The 17800-nt window shown below is 37.0% G+C and overlaps 2 protein-coding genes across 3 annotated transcripts in view; one reads left to right on the forward strand and one right to left on the reverse strand.

The window, feature by feature from the left end:
• Positions 1-17800, reverse strand: part of nt5m (5',3'-nucleotidase, mitochondrial) — a 339382-nt gene that overhangs the window by 264446 nt on the left and 57136 nt on the right. The gene's annotated exons all lie outside the window — the stretch shown is intronic.
• The window catches only part of pemt (phosphatidylethanolamine N-methyltransferase), an 83100-nt gene that overhangs the window by 61104 nt on the left and 4196 nt on the right, over positions 1-17800 (forward strand). For both annotated transcript variants that reach the window (XM_039680576.2, XM_039680575.2), the window contains exon 6: positions 16559-16633. In XM_039680576.2, coding sequence (XP_039536510.2) covers positions 16559-16633 — 75 coding nt within the window. The remainder of the gene's footprint in view (positions 1-16558; positions 16634-17800) is intronic.

A 17800-nucleotide genomic window follows, 5' to 3' on the forward strand; every position in this document is an offset into this window, starting at 1 on the left:
TATGTCCATTTCACAACAAATATGTCCATGTCAGAAGAGGACGAGCTTCTGCAAGTGAATCTCCGCTAAAATTCATGCTTCCTTAAACGAGCGCCGGCGCGCGCATGCGCGTGAATAGTACTACGTAGTACGCAATAATTCTGACTAAAATAAACATATTGCTAAAATATTTGTTGTTGGAGAAAATAAATGTGCCATATGTGGAATTTTAAACCTACAAGTATATATTTTTAATGAAAGTGAAAGTGATTATAATGGGGTAATCAAATGCAGGCTAATATAATTAGTTTCTGCTTTTGTTTTTGTTTTTATTTTCATTTTTAGTTTAGCTTTTAGTCAATATAAAAACAAAAGCTTTTTGCACATAATATATTGCATAGCCTATATTATATTTGTTTCCATATCCTTCAATATCAACATTGTTTGTAGGATATCATTGGGCCGAATGTGAATATACTGTATATATATATATATTATTATTTTTTTTAATATAAAGATTTTCTTTATCTAAATAGAAAACGTAGAAAGTACCGAGATATATATCGCATATCGCCATTTGACCAAAAAACATCGAGATATGATTTTTTGGCCATATCGCCCAGCCCTAATTGAAAACATTATCAATGAATGTTGTTTTCAAGATTCCTTGATGAATAGAAAGATCAGAAGAACAGACACTTTTATTACTCAAATTTGTAATAAATTGCTCAAAATTGACTGCAAAACATAATAAATGTCTTTACACTCTTAGAAGAAAAGGTTCTATCAGTGCTACGTATTTGGAACCCCTAAAAGGTTCTATACACTCTTAAAAAAATGGTTCCTCTGGGTTCTATATAGAACTCTGGGGTTCCGTACTTGGCCAATAGAACCTTTTACCAAAAAAAAAATGGTTCTATATAGAACCATTTTGGAGTTCCATATATGAAGCGGGAGATGGAACCATTTCTGGTTCTAAATAGAACCATTTCTTCGAAGAGTGTACTGTCACTTTTGATCAATTTATTGCAAATTTGATTAATAAAACGTTTTGATTTCTTTAGAAAAAACACCAAACCAAACTGAAAATTTGTAGTTTAACGAGATCAGAAAAGTCAAAAGCCATATATGATGTATTATCTATAATTAAAATAAATTCAGTTTAGAAAGACTTTTCTCCCAGAAATTGGTAGTAAATTTCACAAACAATTAAAGAAGAACACGAACACACAAACTCAAAATAGCGTTTCCTTGTAAAACATCCATGTTTCATAAACGTCTTTTACAGCGTCTTACTGTCTCTCAGTGGATAAATCCCGTTTTCACCAATCCAATATAAACCACATTTGTGTTGATTTTGAGGTCAGATTTCAGTCGCGGCGCAGCCGGTTTATTTCCTCATCAGGTCCGCACACACACACACACTCACACACGTGACGTCATACACCATACAGTGGTTAAGAATAGCATCATGTACAGAAGAAGAGCACAAATATCCCTGCTCTCCGTCAGCTCTCCCCAAAATCACCAGTTTGGCTCACTGTCAAATATTTTTGATATTTGTTTTACTAGTGTGTATATAGTTTATTTATGTAAGTGAGGAGAGCAACATAAATTAACTGTGACATATTATACCCAAAAACCCTTCACACAGTGAAAATGTATGTAATAAATTTGAATAATAATAATTTGAATATTTCTGATGAAGGTGCAATGTAAAAAAATGCTTGGTTGTTTTGGTTCAAATATGGACAAACCCAAACATTGGGTTAAAAAGTCATTTTAAAATGTAACTCAACAGCTGGGTTTGACCCAAAGTTGGGTTGAAACAACCCAGCATTTTTTAGAGTGTGTCTGAATGCATTTGCGTTTGACTGTACGTCGTGAAACCATGCCAGAGAAGGACTAAAACACACACAACCCATGTTATCACGGTAAAAACAATCAGTCCTAATGATAAAAAGGCATAATCTGTGTGTTATTAGAGGATAAACACTCTGTACGAGTTTATTTTCTGTGCTAAGCATGAACATCTTGTGTTTGTACTTCTGGATTCACATGCATTAGTGAAAAGAAATGTCAGATCATGAGTGTGTCTCTTCCCGCCAACGCTTAGTGAAGTGCAATCACACACACACACACACACATATCCTAATTGTGTTGGGGGAAATTATTTATATACTGTTTGTTTAGTCAACAGAAAAGTTTACATTTCAATATTTTATTTCTTATTTTTTGGTGAATACTTAAGAAATCAATGTTGTTCAGTATCATGAAATCATGAAAACTTCATTAAGGGTCATTAATATTTCATTCTTGGCCATCAAAAATCTTAATTTCCCAATATTGTTGTCACTAATGTTATTTAATATTATTTTTGTTAATATTTGGCTGTTGTTGTTATTCAATTTTATTTAAATGTTTTATTTGAATTGAACAGTTGCATTTGTATCTCTAATAAATACTGTAACAAATGTTGTTTATTAATGCATTAACTAACCTTAACTAATGGGACCTTACTGTTAAGTGATCATAATTATATCAAATAATATTATCCACAGAGAAGTTTTAGTTTTTTACTTCATCAAAATATTATAAAGCTTTTTTAACAAACCAATGCCAGCTGAATTTAGAAAATGAATGAATAATGTATATTTTTGATTGAAAATCAGATCTTAATTTTCATCATTTTCTATTGTGAATTTTAATAGTAATATTTGCCTATTTTTCAGTAATAATTTTCAGGGTTTTAGCACGCATTCAATAATATATTCATTTGTTTGAACGTTTTCCCTTGAATCGATCATCTTTCTCTACGTTTCCTCTGATGTTGTGAAAACAGAGAGTGTGTTACGCCAGCTGACGCGAGTTGACCTCTGACCTCTCTAAGTAACTGCATGAATTTAAGCGTGATAGTTCTTTGTTAAAGCACAAGAGGTTGCAATACCTTCAATAAAGTAATTGAAATTGCATCTGTTTGCCCATAGATGTGTATCAGTAGCGGTGACGCAGCGAGATGCGTTGTGCTTTGTGACTTCAGTGTAGCGTGAGCGATGCAATCTGTGTGTCCACACACACCATTCTCAGCAGCTGTCAATCACAACGCCGGCTGGAGAGAAAATATTCATGTCTGCGTGTTCACTTTGGTCAGATGAATTATGCCTTATACAGACGGGGAGATTTGTTTAGTCGGCATAGACCAGAAAAGTTTGCGTTTTTATTATTTTATTTATTCACTATTAGAATAACATGTTTTTCTCTATTATTATTTTAAATGTAAATTCATATATTCACTGAAAAAAAATAAAATTCTGGCAACATATTACAAGCAATATTATTAATTAAATTGTACAAATTAGAATTAATTAGAATATTAATTTGATTAACTATTACTCAATTCTAATTTGTTCAGTTTAATAAATAATATTGCTTGTAATCTGTTGCCACAATTTTATTGATTAGATAAAGCATATTCATTTTTACAGTGTAATTCCACGTGGCATTGATTCAACAACACTGAAAAAAATAATATGCTTATCTAATCAATAAAATTGTGGCAACATATTACAAGCAATATTATTAATTAAATTGTACAAATTAAAATTAATTAGAATATTAATTTGATTAACTATTATTCAATTCTAATTTGTTCAGTTTAATAAATAATATTGCTTGTAATCTGTTGCCACAATTTTATTGATTAGATAAAGCATATTCATTTTTACAGTGTAATTCTACGTGGCATTGATTCAACAACACTGAAAAAAATAATATGCTTATCTAATCAATAAAATTGTGGCAACATATTACAAGCAATATTATTAATTAAATTGTACAAATTAGAATATTAATTTGATTAACTATTAGTCAATTCTAATTTGTTCAATTTAATAAATAATATTGCTTGTAATCTGTTGCCACAATTTTATTGATTTAGATAAAGCATATTCATTTTTACAGTGAAGGTGCTGAAAGCATTCTTTAAATATAATTTAATTCTCTAAATATTACAGTGACAATATTATCGGGGGGAAAACAGTCCCCCTTCTGGTGTTCAGTGTGTTTCGACCAGTAAAAGTTTGACTCGTAGTGTAACACATTATACCGTTTAAATCCAATCCACAGATTTTGTCCCAAAATCAGCTCATTAAACTGGGAAAGGTCTGCAGATTGAGCCTGTTTGCCTCCATATGCAGCATAACCTATGGAGGTGCGTATATAGTGATGGTTGACCGGCATCAGATTAGCCTACTTCTGTCCTCGAGTGATGCAGAGCGCCGAGTGTTAGATAACCGAAAACACACACACACACACGAGGAGTCGGACGCCACGCAAGAGGCCATTTACAGCAATTTATGTAGTTATCGTGAGTGTGTCTGAGAGGCTCGTCTACGACCATCTGTAGATTAGCTTCCGGAGTGGGTCACGAATTATAAAATATGATGTTTGAATCTTGATTAGAGTATTTCTTGAGCTCTAGTGTCTCGTATTAGTCCTGTAGGAAAAGTTGTTATTATTCACTCAAAGTTATTTAAGGTTAGGTCTGACCACTCAGATTGTAAGATTTATGTATTTGAATTGCATATACCTTTCACGCTTGACTATATGTCGCTTTTCGATTTTAATGTTGTCATTATCGGTTTGAAAAGAAAATGTGGCCGATATATTTAAGCTGATAAATAACGTATTAGCTGAGACGCTTCAGATGCGCACTGTTCAACATGATGCTTTTGAATTGCTTGAAATATCACTTCAAAAAAGGAAAATAGAGTAAATGTGCAGATCAAGTCTGTCATATCGGCTACATAAAACATGGTTTGTGCAATATACTGCGTATACCTGAATTTGGCTTTTAGTACTAAAGATGTTGTTTGATAAGTGAGATCTGATTGTAATCCTTTGAAAACCAAAAAAGTATTGCTTGAAAAGTCCTTGAACGGTATCTGTACGAACCGTGATGTTAAAAATTAAAATGAGAACATTATAATTGTGTGTTTGGGACATGGCGTTTAATTTTGAGACTTTTGATTTTGTAATCAGGCTCTTAAAATTATATTAAAATGTGAATTTAGATTTGCCTGCCAATATATCGATTATCGGCTTTCAAATATAAAGAATTATCGGTTATCGGTGTCACACAAAATGTTCTTATCGGTGCATCCCAATGTTAAAGTATCATAAAAATATTATCATTTTTGCTCATATGTGACACAGATCGGATGTGTTCTATGACCAATGTAAAAAGGAAAAAACGCATGCATTCGGATATTTTGAGATCGGTTTCAGGCGTCATTCATGTGTGGAAACACATCAGATATAAATCAGATATGTGCCAAATTATGCGACTGTTACGACTGGCAGATCAGATTTTCTGAGGCATTAGGCTCCGCGGTTTAATGACGAAAGAAACGGGGACGGATGACCCGTGTCGTTGTAGGAGAGGAATGTAGACACACGTTGACACAAGATTTTTGCATGCATATGATATGCTGTTTTTGCGCACATACGTCGTTTTCCGTGCACATAATACAACGTTTTTGCATGCATATGATATCCTGTTTTTGCGCACATACATTGTTTTTGCGTGCATATGACACGCTGTTTTTGCATGCATACGTAGTTTTTCCATGCATATTATACACCGTTTTTGCGTGCGTATGATACGCTGTGTTTGCATGGATATGATACGCTGTTTTTGCGTGCACATGATACGTCATTTTGCGTGCCTACGATACGCCGTTTTTGCACGCATACGCTGTTTTTCCATGCATATTATACCCCGTTTTTGCATGCATATGATACGCTGTTTTTGCATGCATACACTGTTTTTGCGTTCATATGATACGCTGTTTTTGCGTGCATACGTTGTTTTTCCCGTGCATATTATACGCCGTTTTTGCGTGCGTATGATACGCGTTTTTTGTGTGCATATGATACACTGTTTTTGCATGCATACATCGTTTTTGCGTTCATATGATACGCGTTTTTTGCGTGCATATGATACGGCGTTTTTGCATGCATATGATACACTGTTTTTGCATGCGTATGATACGCGTTTTTTGTGTGCATATGGTACGCTGTTTTTGCGTGCATATGATACGCTGTTTTTGCGTGCACATGATACGTCATTTTGCGTGCATATGATACGCTGTTTTTGCGCGCATACATCGTTTTTCCGTGCATATTATACCCCGTTTTTGCGTGCATATGATACGCTGTTTATGCGTGCGTATGATGCACTGTTTTTGCGTCCATATGATACGTCATTTTGCATGCATATGATATGCCGTTTTTGCGTGTGTATGATACTCTGTTTTTGCGTGCATGTTATACGCCGTTTTTGAGTGCATGTTATACGCCGTTTTTGCGTGCGTATGATACTCTGTTTTTGTGTGCATATGATACGCCGTTTTTGCGTGCATATGATACTCTGTTTTTGCGTGCATATGATACTCTGTTTTTGCGTGCATATGATACGCCGTTTTTGCGTGCATATGATACTCTGTTTTTGCGTGCATATGATACTCTGTTTTTGCGTGCATATGATACTCTGTTTTTGCGTGCATATGATACGCCGTTTTTGCGTGCATATGATACTCTGTTTTTGCGTGCATATGATACTCTGTTTTTGCGTGCATATGATACTCTGTTTTTGCGTGCATATGATACGCCGTTTTTGCGTGCATGTTATACGCCGTTTTTGCGTGCGTATGATACTCTGTTTTTGCGTGCATATGACACGCTGTTTTTGCATGCATACGTAGTTTTTCCATGCATATTATACACCGTTTTTGCGTGCGTATGATACGCTGTCTTTGCATGGATATGATACGCTGTTTTTGCGTGCACATGATACGTCATTTTGCGTGCCTACGATACGCCGTTTTTGCACGCATACGCTGTTTTTCCATGCATATTATACCCCGTTTTTGCATGCATATGATACGCTGTTTTTGCATGCATACACTGTTTTTGCGTTCATATGATACGCTGTTTTTGCGTGCATACGTTGTTTTTCCCGTGCATATTATACGCCGTTTTTGCGTGCGTATGATACGCGTTTTTTGTGTGCATATGATACACTGTTTTTGCATGCATACATCGTTTTTGCGTTCATATGATACGCGTTTTTTGCATGCATATGATACGGCGTTTTTGCATGCATATGATACACTGTTTTTGCATGCGTATGATACGCGTTTTTTGTGTGCATATGATACGCTGTTTTTGCGTGCATATGATACGCTGTTTTTGCGTGCACATGATACGTCATTTTGCGTGCATATGATACGCTGTTTTTGCGCGCATACATCGTTTTTCCGTGCATATTATACCCCGTTTTTGCGTGCATATGATACGCTGTTTATGCGTGCGTATGATGCACTGTTTTTGCGTCCATATGATACGTCATTTTGCATGCATATGATATGCCGTTTTTGCGTGTGTATGATACTCTGTTTTTGCGTGCATGTTATACGCCGTTTTTGAGTGCATGTTATACGCCGTTTTTGCGTGCGTATGATACTCTGTTTTTGTGTGCATATGATACGCCGTTTTTGCGTGCATATGATACTCTGTTTTTGCGTGCATATGATACTCTGTTTTTGCGTGCATATGATACTCTGTTTTTGCGTGCATATGATACGCCGTTTTTGCGTGCATATAATACTCTGTTTTTGCGTGCATATGATACTCTGTTTTTGCGTGCATATGATACTCTGTTTTTGCGTGCATATGATACTCTGTTTTTGCGTGCATATGATACGCCGTTTTTGCGTGCATGTTATACGCCGTTTTTGCGTGCGTATGATACTCTGTTTTTGCGTGCATGTTATACGCCGTTTTTGCGAGCATATGATATACTGTTTTTGCGTGCATGTTATACGCCGTTTTTGTGTGCATATGATACGCCGTTTTTGCGTGCATGTTATACGCCGTTTTTGCGTGCATATGATACTCCGTTTTTGCATGCACATGATACGCCGTTTTTGCGTGCAGATGATACGCTGTTTTTGCGTGCGTATGATACTCCGTTTTTGCATGCACATGATACGGTGTTTTGCCGTGCATATGATACTCTGTTTTTGCGTGCGCATGATACTCCGTTTTGCGTGCATATGATACTCTGTTTTTGCACGCATATGTCGTTTTTCCGTGCATTTTATACGCCGTTTTTGCGTGCGTATGATACACTGTTTTTGTGTGCATATGCACGTTATGGCGTGTAATACGTATGCACTTCACACCTGTAACCCAACCCAAGGAGTTTACAGTGCGTATCATGCATGCAATAACAATTTGTGGATTATAAATGGCACAAGAAATCAAATTAGTGGTATAGATATGCACTTTCATGAGATCATGTTTTATGTTCCCACCAGTCCTGAGATCTCACATCTCCGCCTTATATATATATATATATATATATATATATCACAAGCTAGCATAGGCAAAATATCAGAATTGTGCATCAAGACCTACAGTGTAAACAAGGCCTATGACACATGCTCTTCTGTGTATTCTGAAGTCTTACGATAACTTTGTGTGAGAAACAGACTGACAGAGAATGTGCAAATGGTTAAAAAAATCAGTTCACAAAAATGATTAATTCATGAATCTTGATGATCCAGTTCAACTCATTGACCGTAACTGATCCGCGCGTCACACAAAGCTTGAGATAACTTGTGTAAAAGTCACCCAGCAACATGAGAGTGATGGAAATCTCCTTAAAGCACATTAACCCAGTTTCCCTCCGAAGTTTTATTCCCCATACGAGGCTGAATGAAATTGGGTCGAGACGAGCTGTCCATCACGATTTATTGCTTAGTTAATAACTGAATCTATATCACGTTCTACTGGACCCGACGGCACGAGCATAGAAGTGAAGGACCAGGACATCGCTGTTTTAATCAGATATCCTCGTTCTGATTGGCCAATAGGATGTGATTAAGCCAAATGACTCGGATCAGATGCTTGTGAAAGTGTGTAGGTGGTCGATTATAAAAAGTCAAATGCTATTAGAGATGTATTTGCCCAAATGAATGTTTCCCAGAAGCTTATGTAATGCACTTTGGCGCTCTTTAACACTGCACAGAAAAAGTTTGATTTGCTTTTTTGATTTGAGTTCAAGGAAAAGGTCATGCAATATCCGTTCTTTTTGAAGAACTCTCTATTATGGGAAGTGTAAGGTTAAGCTTTAAAGAATATGTGGTTAAAGTGAAACAGATTCTTCCAAGGATGCACGTGAGTCTTGTTAATGATTAAAATCATGTTTTCAATTCAATCATAGCGCTTTTCACAATACACATCGTTTCAATTGTACAGTGATCTGTTATTAGAGTAAACTGTCTAAGTTATGTGTTTCATATACAAAATCACAGTTAGTGAAACATGTATTAATTTAAACAATGTAATTTAAGCCAGAAACAATGAGCTCATTGAAGAAATTATTTATTTATTTATTTGCAAAAACAGTGACTTATCCAAGTACGAAATCAATGACAAGTCAAAACCAAAACAAAGAGATGGAAAACAGCTATATATATATATATATAAGATATACTGTATATGCAATAAGATGGCAAGTACTTGGTGATATAGATATAGGCAATTTAAGACAATCATAGAGTTGTGGACAACTATGCTAATAATAATAACAATAATAGTCTTACAATAATAATATTCATGGTATTAATGGGATTAGCATAATAGTTATTATTATAAATTAATACTTGTTTGTTAACAAATAATTCTGACGTTTAGAAAATGTGGTGCATGTTGATTCAGAGTTATTATTTTTTAATACACGTTTTCACTGATAAATCACTTTTTTTCATTGCAAATAACTAGTGTGAGTTAGACGTTTGTCTCAAGGGTCGTAAACTGCGCAAGTTGATTGAATTTCAGACCGTAAATGTGAAGTGCAGCTGATTATAGGAGGGAACATTAACCGGGTCACTGTGTGTTTCATCAGATTCTGCTAATCATTAAGAGGATGTGAAGTGTCAATCGGTCAGGAATAAAAGCAGAGAAGTGGAGCAGAAACGTCAGACTGACCCCGTGCAAATAAGGGAATCACTCAATTACATCTCCCTTTTCACTGCAAAATCAAAAGAAAAAACTGTACATTTTGCATGAATAAAATGAAGAATAATTTCCGGGATTTTTTTTTAATTCATTAAAAAATATATATATATTTTTAACATTTATTTTCTTTATTTATTTTATTGTATTATTTTATTTTCATGGCAATTTAATATTTCCCTCCTCATCATCATTGAAACCCACCTGAAAGTTTCACCGTTTTATTTATTTTTTATTTTACTTGTTTATTAATTTGTTATAATTCCCATTATTCTCAGTAGAGTGTTTTAGCGCCTGTCCATTTTTCAGCGGCGTTGGTCCCGGAAGTCTTTTTCCCAGTAATTTCTCTTTTAAATAATTTTCATTTCATTTTTTAATAAGCGTTATAAGTCATGAACCAAGCCAATCATCTACAAGGAGAATAACAATGTTAAAAACCTTGATTTCAAAGAGAACAAATTTGAAAATCCGACAAAAATGCAGAGGTATGAATTCAACAGCTTTACCGAGGCAAAGAACTACAATCCCACAATGCATTGCGAACTGCATAATCAAGTTAAAAATTATGCAGAAACAAAACTACACATTTAAAAAAAGTTAATTGTGTATTGCAAAGCATGACACACATTTAAGTATCTCGAAGTCATCGCAGTGCTTCACTGGCGCATTTTGCTTGCCGTGACTCTCTGATTGGTGGGATTTCTGCACAGCATTATGGGTAATGTAGTTTTTCACCAAGAATTCCACTGTCAAGCATGATTATTTTAAAACTAAGCGGGATGACAGCTTCAAAAGAAGTAAATACCATCAGTTAACATCCTCGTAGCTCCCTGTCTTTTAATGGTTTATACGTTATCTTTAATAATCCTTTCTTATATGGAGAAATCTATTGGAGTTTTTACTTCTGGAACCTTTTTTAGATTTTCATAGTGTAATATAAAATTACAAGTTATATAGGATAATTTATTTATTTTTTATAACAGTAATGAGTGATTATTTAGCATTGCATAAATGAGAATAATGCCACGATACATGCAAATAGTTTTTTTTTTTTTTTATGAATGAAACAGTATCGTCCTGTTCTCGTATGGTAAAGAATATATCGCTGTTCTTCTAGTTCCATCTGAAGATAAATGTATGAATCGACAGGACAGAGCCTTTTTGAGTTTTTGTCATCTGCTGTTCTTTTGAGCCATGATAAAGTAATTCCATTATAAAAGAGATTCTGGTTTCTGATTGGATAAAATTCGGTATTAATGCATAAATGTTTGTGTGTATTGGTTCATGGTGAATAATTTCCTAAAAAGCTTTTATATAGGTTAGTAGTGTGTATCCTGTTGCATAAAAGCAACATATTATTCTGAATACTTGTTTGAATCCGTCCAACACAATCTACTATTCATTCTTCCTCAATCTCCGTTTTTTATCAACAGGATGAAATAACAGTCTGTGCCGCTTCACATGACGACAGCTCTTGCACTACTTTAGGCTAATAGTCAGACTCATGGAAATTTCATTTTTCATGTATTTGTCAGCGCTTGGGACATAATTCAGATATTAAACATGCAAAGTCTTCGAGCATGCCGTGTAAAGTCACTTTACCAAAGTCATTCAAGCATCTATGTGCATATGGATGTATCTTCCAAACCACTGAAATAGTCCTTTGTAAACGATTTAAACAATTCATTTTATTCTGAGTTTCTTGTATATGCTTGTTGATTACATTTCTGATTTAAATTATACTTTAATTCAGCAAGGATGCATTAAATTGATCAGAATTTATAATGTTTCCAATACATTCTGTTGAATTTGTTCAAAGAATCCTTAAATCTCCAGTTTGCACAGAAATATGAAGCAGAACAACTGTTTTAAACACTGATCATATTAGAGTGATCATGTGACACTGAAGACTGGAGTAATGAAGCTTTGATCACAGGAATAAATTACACTTTACTATATATTCACATAGAAAACAGTTATTTTAATTTACAAAAATATTTTACATTTTTTACTGTATGTTTGATCAAATAAATGCATTTTATGAAATCTAACCCATACCCAAAATTTTAAACGCTACTGATTTTTAAAACCCTTTCCAGCTTGTTTATGGCGTTTGCTTATGGTCTTATATGAATAATTACATCTAAAATGTTTTTCTTCCTTATTATGGCACCAAATGCGTGTGACGCTGTGGCCTTTCTGTCTTTTGTCTGGTTGTATTGCATTAGCACTTCAGTTGTTGCCTTGACCTATAAATGGTTTTCAATTGTGTTTTGATGTCAAAGGGTGCTTTCCTGAAAGGAGGGAGAAGAGTACAACAATTTAAGCAGGACTTGACAGGATTTTATGCTCACCAATAGTAGAGATCAGGTCAGGGTGAGACTGAAGCACAAATGCGCTTGAGTAACCAGCAGTCAACGCTTTTACATTTACATTACATTACATTTAGTATAAAGCATAATACTTCAGCAAAAGTTCCCACAAGGCTATAAAACGTGATATTTTATATTATTTTGGGGTGGACAATATTTCAGTCCATGAGTAACTTTATTTGTATTAACAAAAAAAAAACTAGCTTGGGACTGTTATTTATTAGCCTTCGTTCATCAGCGTTAGTGAAGTTCTGATACTGTATGTGTATGTTCTGTAAAAGTGTGTGTTTATAAACCAATTTTGAGAAGTCAATTTGCTTGGTTCGACTACCTAAAAACTTGGGTCGTGACTTGAAGCACTAGTTCACTTCAGAATTAAAATGTCCTGATAGTTTAGTCTCCTGCACGTCATCTAAGATGTTCACGTCTTTCTTTCTTCAGTCGAATAGAAATTAAGGTTTTTGAGGAACACACTTCATTATGGTTCTCCATATAATGGACTTCAGGTTCCAACGGGTCCAGATGTGAGTTTCAGTGCATCTTCAAAGTCTCAACATGATTCAGCCGAGGAATAAGAGTCTGATCTAGACAAACCAGCGGATATTTAGAACAAAATACATATTTATATACTTTAACCACAAATGCTGGTCTTGCACGTCCACGACTTCACATAATCACGTTGAAAGGTCAAGCGTGACGTAGGCGGAAGAACCGACCTGTGTTTACAAAGCGAATGTGCAAATACTAAGTCAAAAACCATAAAAAATAAAAGGTAAAACAAAAATGTCGGATGATTTTTAAGTTGGAGGAGAAAATGAGATGAGAGTTTTTTGCTCTACTCTACATTAATGAACCGGATGAACTAATAAACTCAGTGTATCGGCTACTAAACGCAGCGCATCGGCTTCTAAACTTAGCGTTTCGGCTACTAAACTCAGCGTATCGGCTACTAAACTCAGCGTATCGGCTACTAAACTCAGCGTATCGGCTACTAAACTCAGCGTATCGGCTACTAAACTCAGCGTATCGGCTACTAAACTCAGCGTATCGGCTACTAAACTCAGCGTATCGGCTACTAAACTCAGCGTATCGGCTACTAAACTCAGCGTATCGGCTACTAAACTTAGCGTATCGGCTACTAAACTCAGCGTATCGGCTACTAAACTCAGCGTATCGGCTACTAAACTCAGCGTATCGGCTACTAAACTCAGCGTATCGGCTACTAAACTCAGTGTATCGGCTACTAAACTCAGCGCATCGGCTACTAAACTCAGTGTATCGGCTACTAAACTCAGCTTATCGGCTACTAAACCCAGCGTATCGGCTACTAAACCCAGCGTATCAGCTACTAAACTCAGTGTATCGGCTACTAAACTCAGCGTATCGGCTACTAAACTCAGCGTATCGGCTACTAAACTCAGCGTATCGGCTACTAAACTCAGCGCATCGGCTACTAAACTCAGTGTATCGGCTACTAAACTCAGTGTATCGGCTACTAAACTCAGCGTATCGGCTGCTAAACTCAGCGTATCGGCTACTAAACTCAGCGTATCGGCTGCCAAACTCAGCGTATCGGCTACTAAACTCAGCGTATCGGCTATAACTCAGCGTATCGGCTACTAAACTCAGTGTATCGGCTACTAAACTCAGTGTATCGGCTACTAAACTCAGTGTATCGGCTACTAAACTCAGCGTATCGGCTGCTAAACTCAGCGCATCGGCTACTAAACTCAGCGTATCGGCTACCAAACTCAGCTTATCGGCTACTAAACTCAGCGTATCGGCTACTAAACTCAGCGTATCGGCTGCTAAACTCAGCGTATCGGCTGCTAAACTCAGCGTATCGGCTACTAAACTCAGCGTATCGGCTGCTAAACTCAGCGTATCGGCTACTAAACCCAGCGTATCGGCTACTAAACTCAGTGTATCGGCTACTAAACTCAGCGCATCGGCTACTAAACTCAGCGTATCGGCTGCTAAACTCAGCGTATCGGCTACTAAACTCAGCGTATCGGCTGCTAAACTCAGCGTATCGGCTACTAAACCCAGCGTATCGGCTACTAAACTCAGTGTATCGGCTACTAAACTCAGCGCATCGGCTACTAAACTCAGCGTATCGGCTGCTAAACTCAGCGCATCGGCTGCTAAACTCAGCGTATCGGCTACTAAACCCAGCGTATCGGCTACTAAACTCAGTGTATCGGCTACTAAACTCAGTGTATCGGCTACTAAACTCAGTGTATCGGCTACTAAACTCAGCGTATCGGCTACTAAACTCAGTGTATCGGCTACTAAACTCAGTGTATCGGCTACTAAACTCAGCGTATCGGCTACTAAACTCAGTGTATCGGCTACTAAACTCAGCGTATCGGCTGCTAAACTCAGCGCATCGGCTACTAAACTCAGCGTATCGGCTACCAAACCCAGCGTATCGGCTACTAAACTCAGCGTATCGGCTACTAAACTCAGTGTATCGGCTACTAAACTCAGCGCATCGGCTACTAAACTCAGCGTATCGGCTACTAAACTCAGCGCATCGGCTGCTAAACTCAGCGTATCGGCTACTAAACTCAGCGTATCGGCTACTAAACTCAGCGTATCGGCTACTAAACTCAGCGTATCGGCTACTAAACTCAGCGTATCGGCTACTAAACTCAGCGTATCGGCTACTAAACTCAGCGTATCGGCTACTAAACTCAGCGTATCGGCTACTAAACTCAGCGTATCGGCTACTAAACCCAGCGTATCGGCTACTAAACCCAGCGTATCGGCTGCTAAACTCAGCGTATCGGCTGCTAAACTCAGCGTATCGGCTGCTAAACTCAGCGTATCGGCTACTAAACTCAGCGTATCGGCTGCTAAACTCAGCGTATCGGCTACTAAACCCAGCGTATCGGCTACTAAACTCAGCGTATCGGCTACTAAACTCAGCGTATCGGCTACTAAACTCAGCGTATCGGCTACTAAACTCAGCGTATCGGCTACTAAACTCAGCGTATCGGCTACTAAACTCAGCGTATCGGCTACTAAACCCAGCGTATCGGCTACTAAACTCAGTGTATCGGCTACTAAACTCAGCGTATCGGCTACTAAACTCAGCGTATCGGCTACTAAACTCATATCGTCTACTAAATTGAACACATGGTCTGAACAACTGAACAAATGAACACATGGTCGTGGACATGCAAGACGAACATTCGTGGATAAAAAGCAGTGTTGTAGTCGAGACCACCGCACTCGAGTCCGAGTCGACACCGAGACCATAGAGAGTCGAGTCGAGTCCGAGACCAGAGACGGTCGAGTCCGAGTCGAGACCGAGACCAGTGAGGGTTGATTACCTAATTTACTTTTATTTACTTAGAGAAATCCTTTTTTTATTTTACTGAATTTACTTAGAGTTTAAAAAATATGATCAGTTTAGGGTAAAAAGGCCACATAGTAGGTGGTGTTAAAAGTAATTTTATTACAATTTGTCATGCGCAGTTGCGCACTAGAAAATCAGCAATCACTGGGCGTGTCAATCAATTTAAAGAAATATTTTATTAACATACATTAATAATCATGAAAAATATTTTGAATTGAACTGGAGTGGACTCGGGAATAAGTCCGAGTCCTAAAAAAAAAATGTTCGAGTACGAGTCAATTCCGAGTCCAAATGGACACGAGTCCATGACAAGACCAACACCATTAAAATATGGTCTCGAGACCGAGTCCGAGTCTCGAGTACTACAACACTGATAAAAATTATATAAATGTGTATTTTGTTCTAAATGTCGGCTGATTTGTCTAGATCAAACTCTTAATCCTCGGCTGGATCGTATCGAGACTTTGAAGCTGCACTGAAACTCACATATGAACCATTTGGACCCCATTGAAGTCACTATATGGAGAAGCATCCAGGAGTGTGTTTCTCAAAAACCTTAATTTATTTTCCACTGAAGAAAGAAAGACGTGAACATCTTGGATGACGTGCGGGAGAGTAAACTATCAGGACAAGTGAACTAATGCTTTAATGACCATGGGAAAATATGTTCCCATGACCAAACCACTGAAGAATCTCTGGCTCAGCTTGTCGTGTCGTGCTTTAAGTGAATATGTGTGTGTCTCTTATATGTGTGTATTAGGAATGCCAGTCCTATAGGGGTGGTCCTGACCGCAGTGGTGGCCGTCTCCTACAGAGTAGCTATTACATGTGAAGGGTAAGTGTGTTATCAGAATCACATTTTCAACTAAAAACTGACAGCTTTTTTTAATGTGTTCATTTACACGACAACGGCATTTTAAGGGCCTGAAAACACACATTTTTGGTTTTAAATGTGAACGTTTTTGAAAACTATTCCATTGTTGTCTCCATGTAAACTACAAAAATGCAATGGAGTATCGCAATAATATTGTATCTTGAGTTCAGTATCGTGATATGTGTTGAATCGTGACGTGAGGGTATCGCTACACCCCTAATGGTCTTGTTTCCTTTCTTCTGAGACACAAAAAACATCCGTTCTGAGTCTGAGACGCTCTAAGATTGATGAAAGTAAAGGTCAGCACACTCGGACAGAAAACCTGCCAACTTTTCTCCATAGCGACAGGAATAAATGTGGGAATATACTCGCACTGTAAAGTCTCTATGGCGACAGTGGCCGTGAGAGAACTGAACTTTAATAGCACTGACACAAAAACAGCAATAGCTTCTGCAAGTCTGGCCTGAGCGTGCCGACCGACGAGGACAGATCGTCTCAGTTACACACGACTCTGTCTCCCACTGAACACAGCGCGCCAACATCAATTTACACCAGAATGTGGAAGAAAAACCACGCATTGACAGACTGGACTGTTCTGTTCTACACGCATGCATGCACACACACACACACACACACACACATATATATATATATATATATATATATATATATACAGTCAAACCAAAAATTATTCAGACACCAGATATAATTTTGTATACAGTATTTGTTTACTAGTGTGTGCAGGACATATTTATGCAAATGAGGAGAGCAAAATAAAGTTGTGACATATTATACGTAAATATTCTTCATACAGTGACTAACAGTAAAATTAATAAATATTTGGCAGCAAAAGTGTGTGTTTTCTGTAACTGCTAATGCTCTTTTTACACACACACTGAGCAACATGAAGCATTGCTTGGTCACTGGTTGAGCTAAACTGGTATTATCTAATTGTGTAGTTAAATTTAACAGATATTCAACGTAATTCATGCGTGAGAGTCCAACAGAAGCACGGACAAAACCAGTCAAATATCCACTGATCTGAGAACTTCTAGTGAATAAACTGTGATAATGTGTGAAATGTTGAAGGTGTCTGAATACATTTGAGTTTGACTGTATATATTAGGA

The sequence above is a fragment of the Pimephales promelas genome, chromosome 17 (genome assembly GCF_988280905.1).
Source record: "Pimephales promelas chromosome 17, fPimPro1.hap1.1, whole genome shotgun sequence".
NCBI classification, from domain to species: Eukaryota; Metazoa; Chordata; class Actinopteri; order Cypriniformes; family Leuciscidae; genus Pimephales; species Pimephales promelas.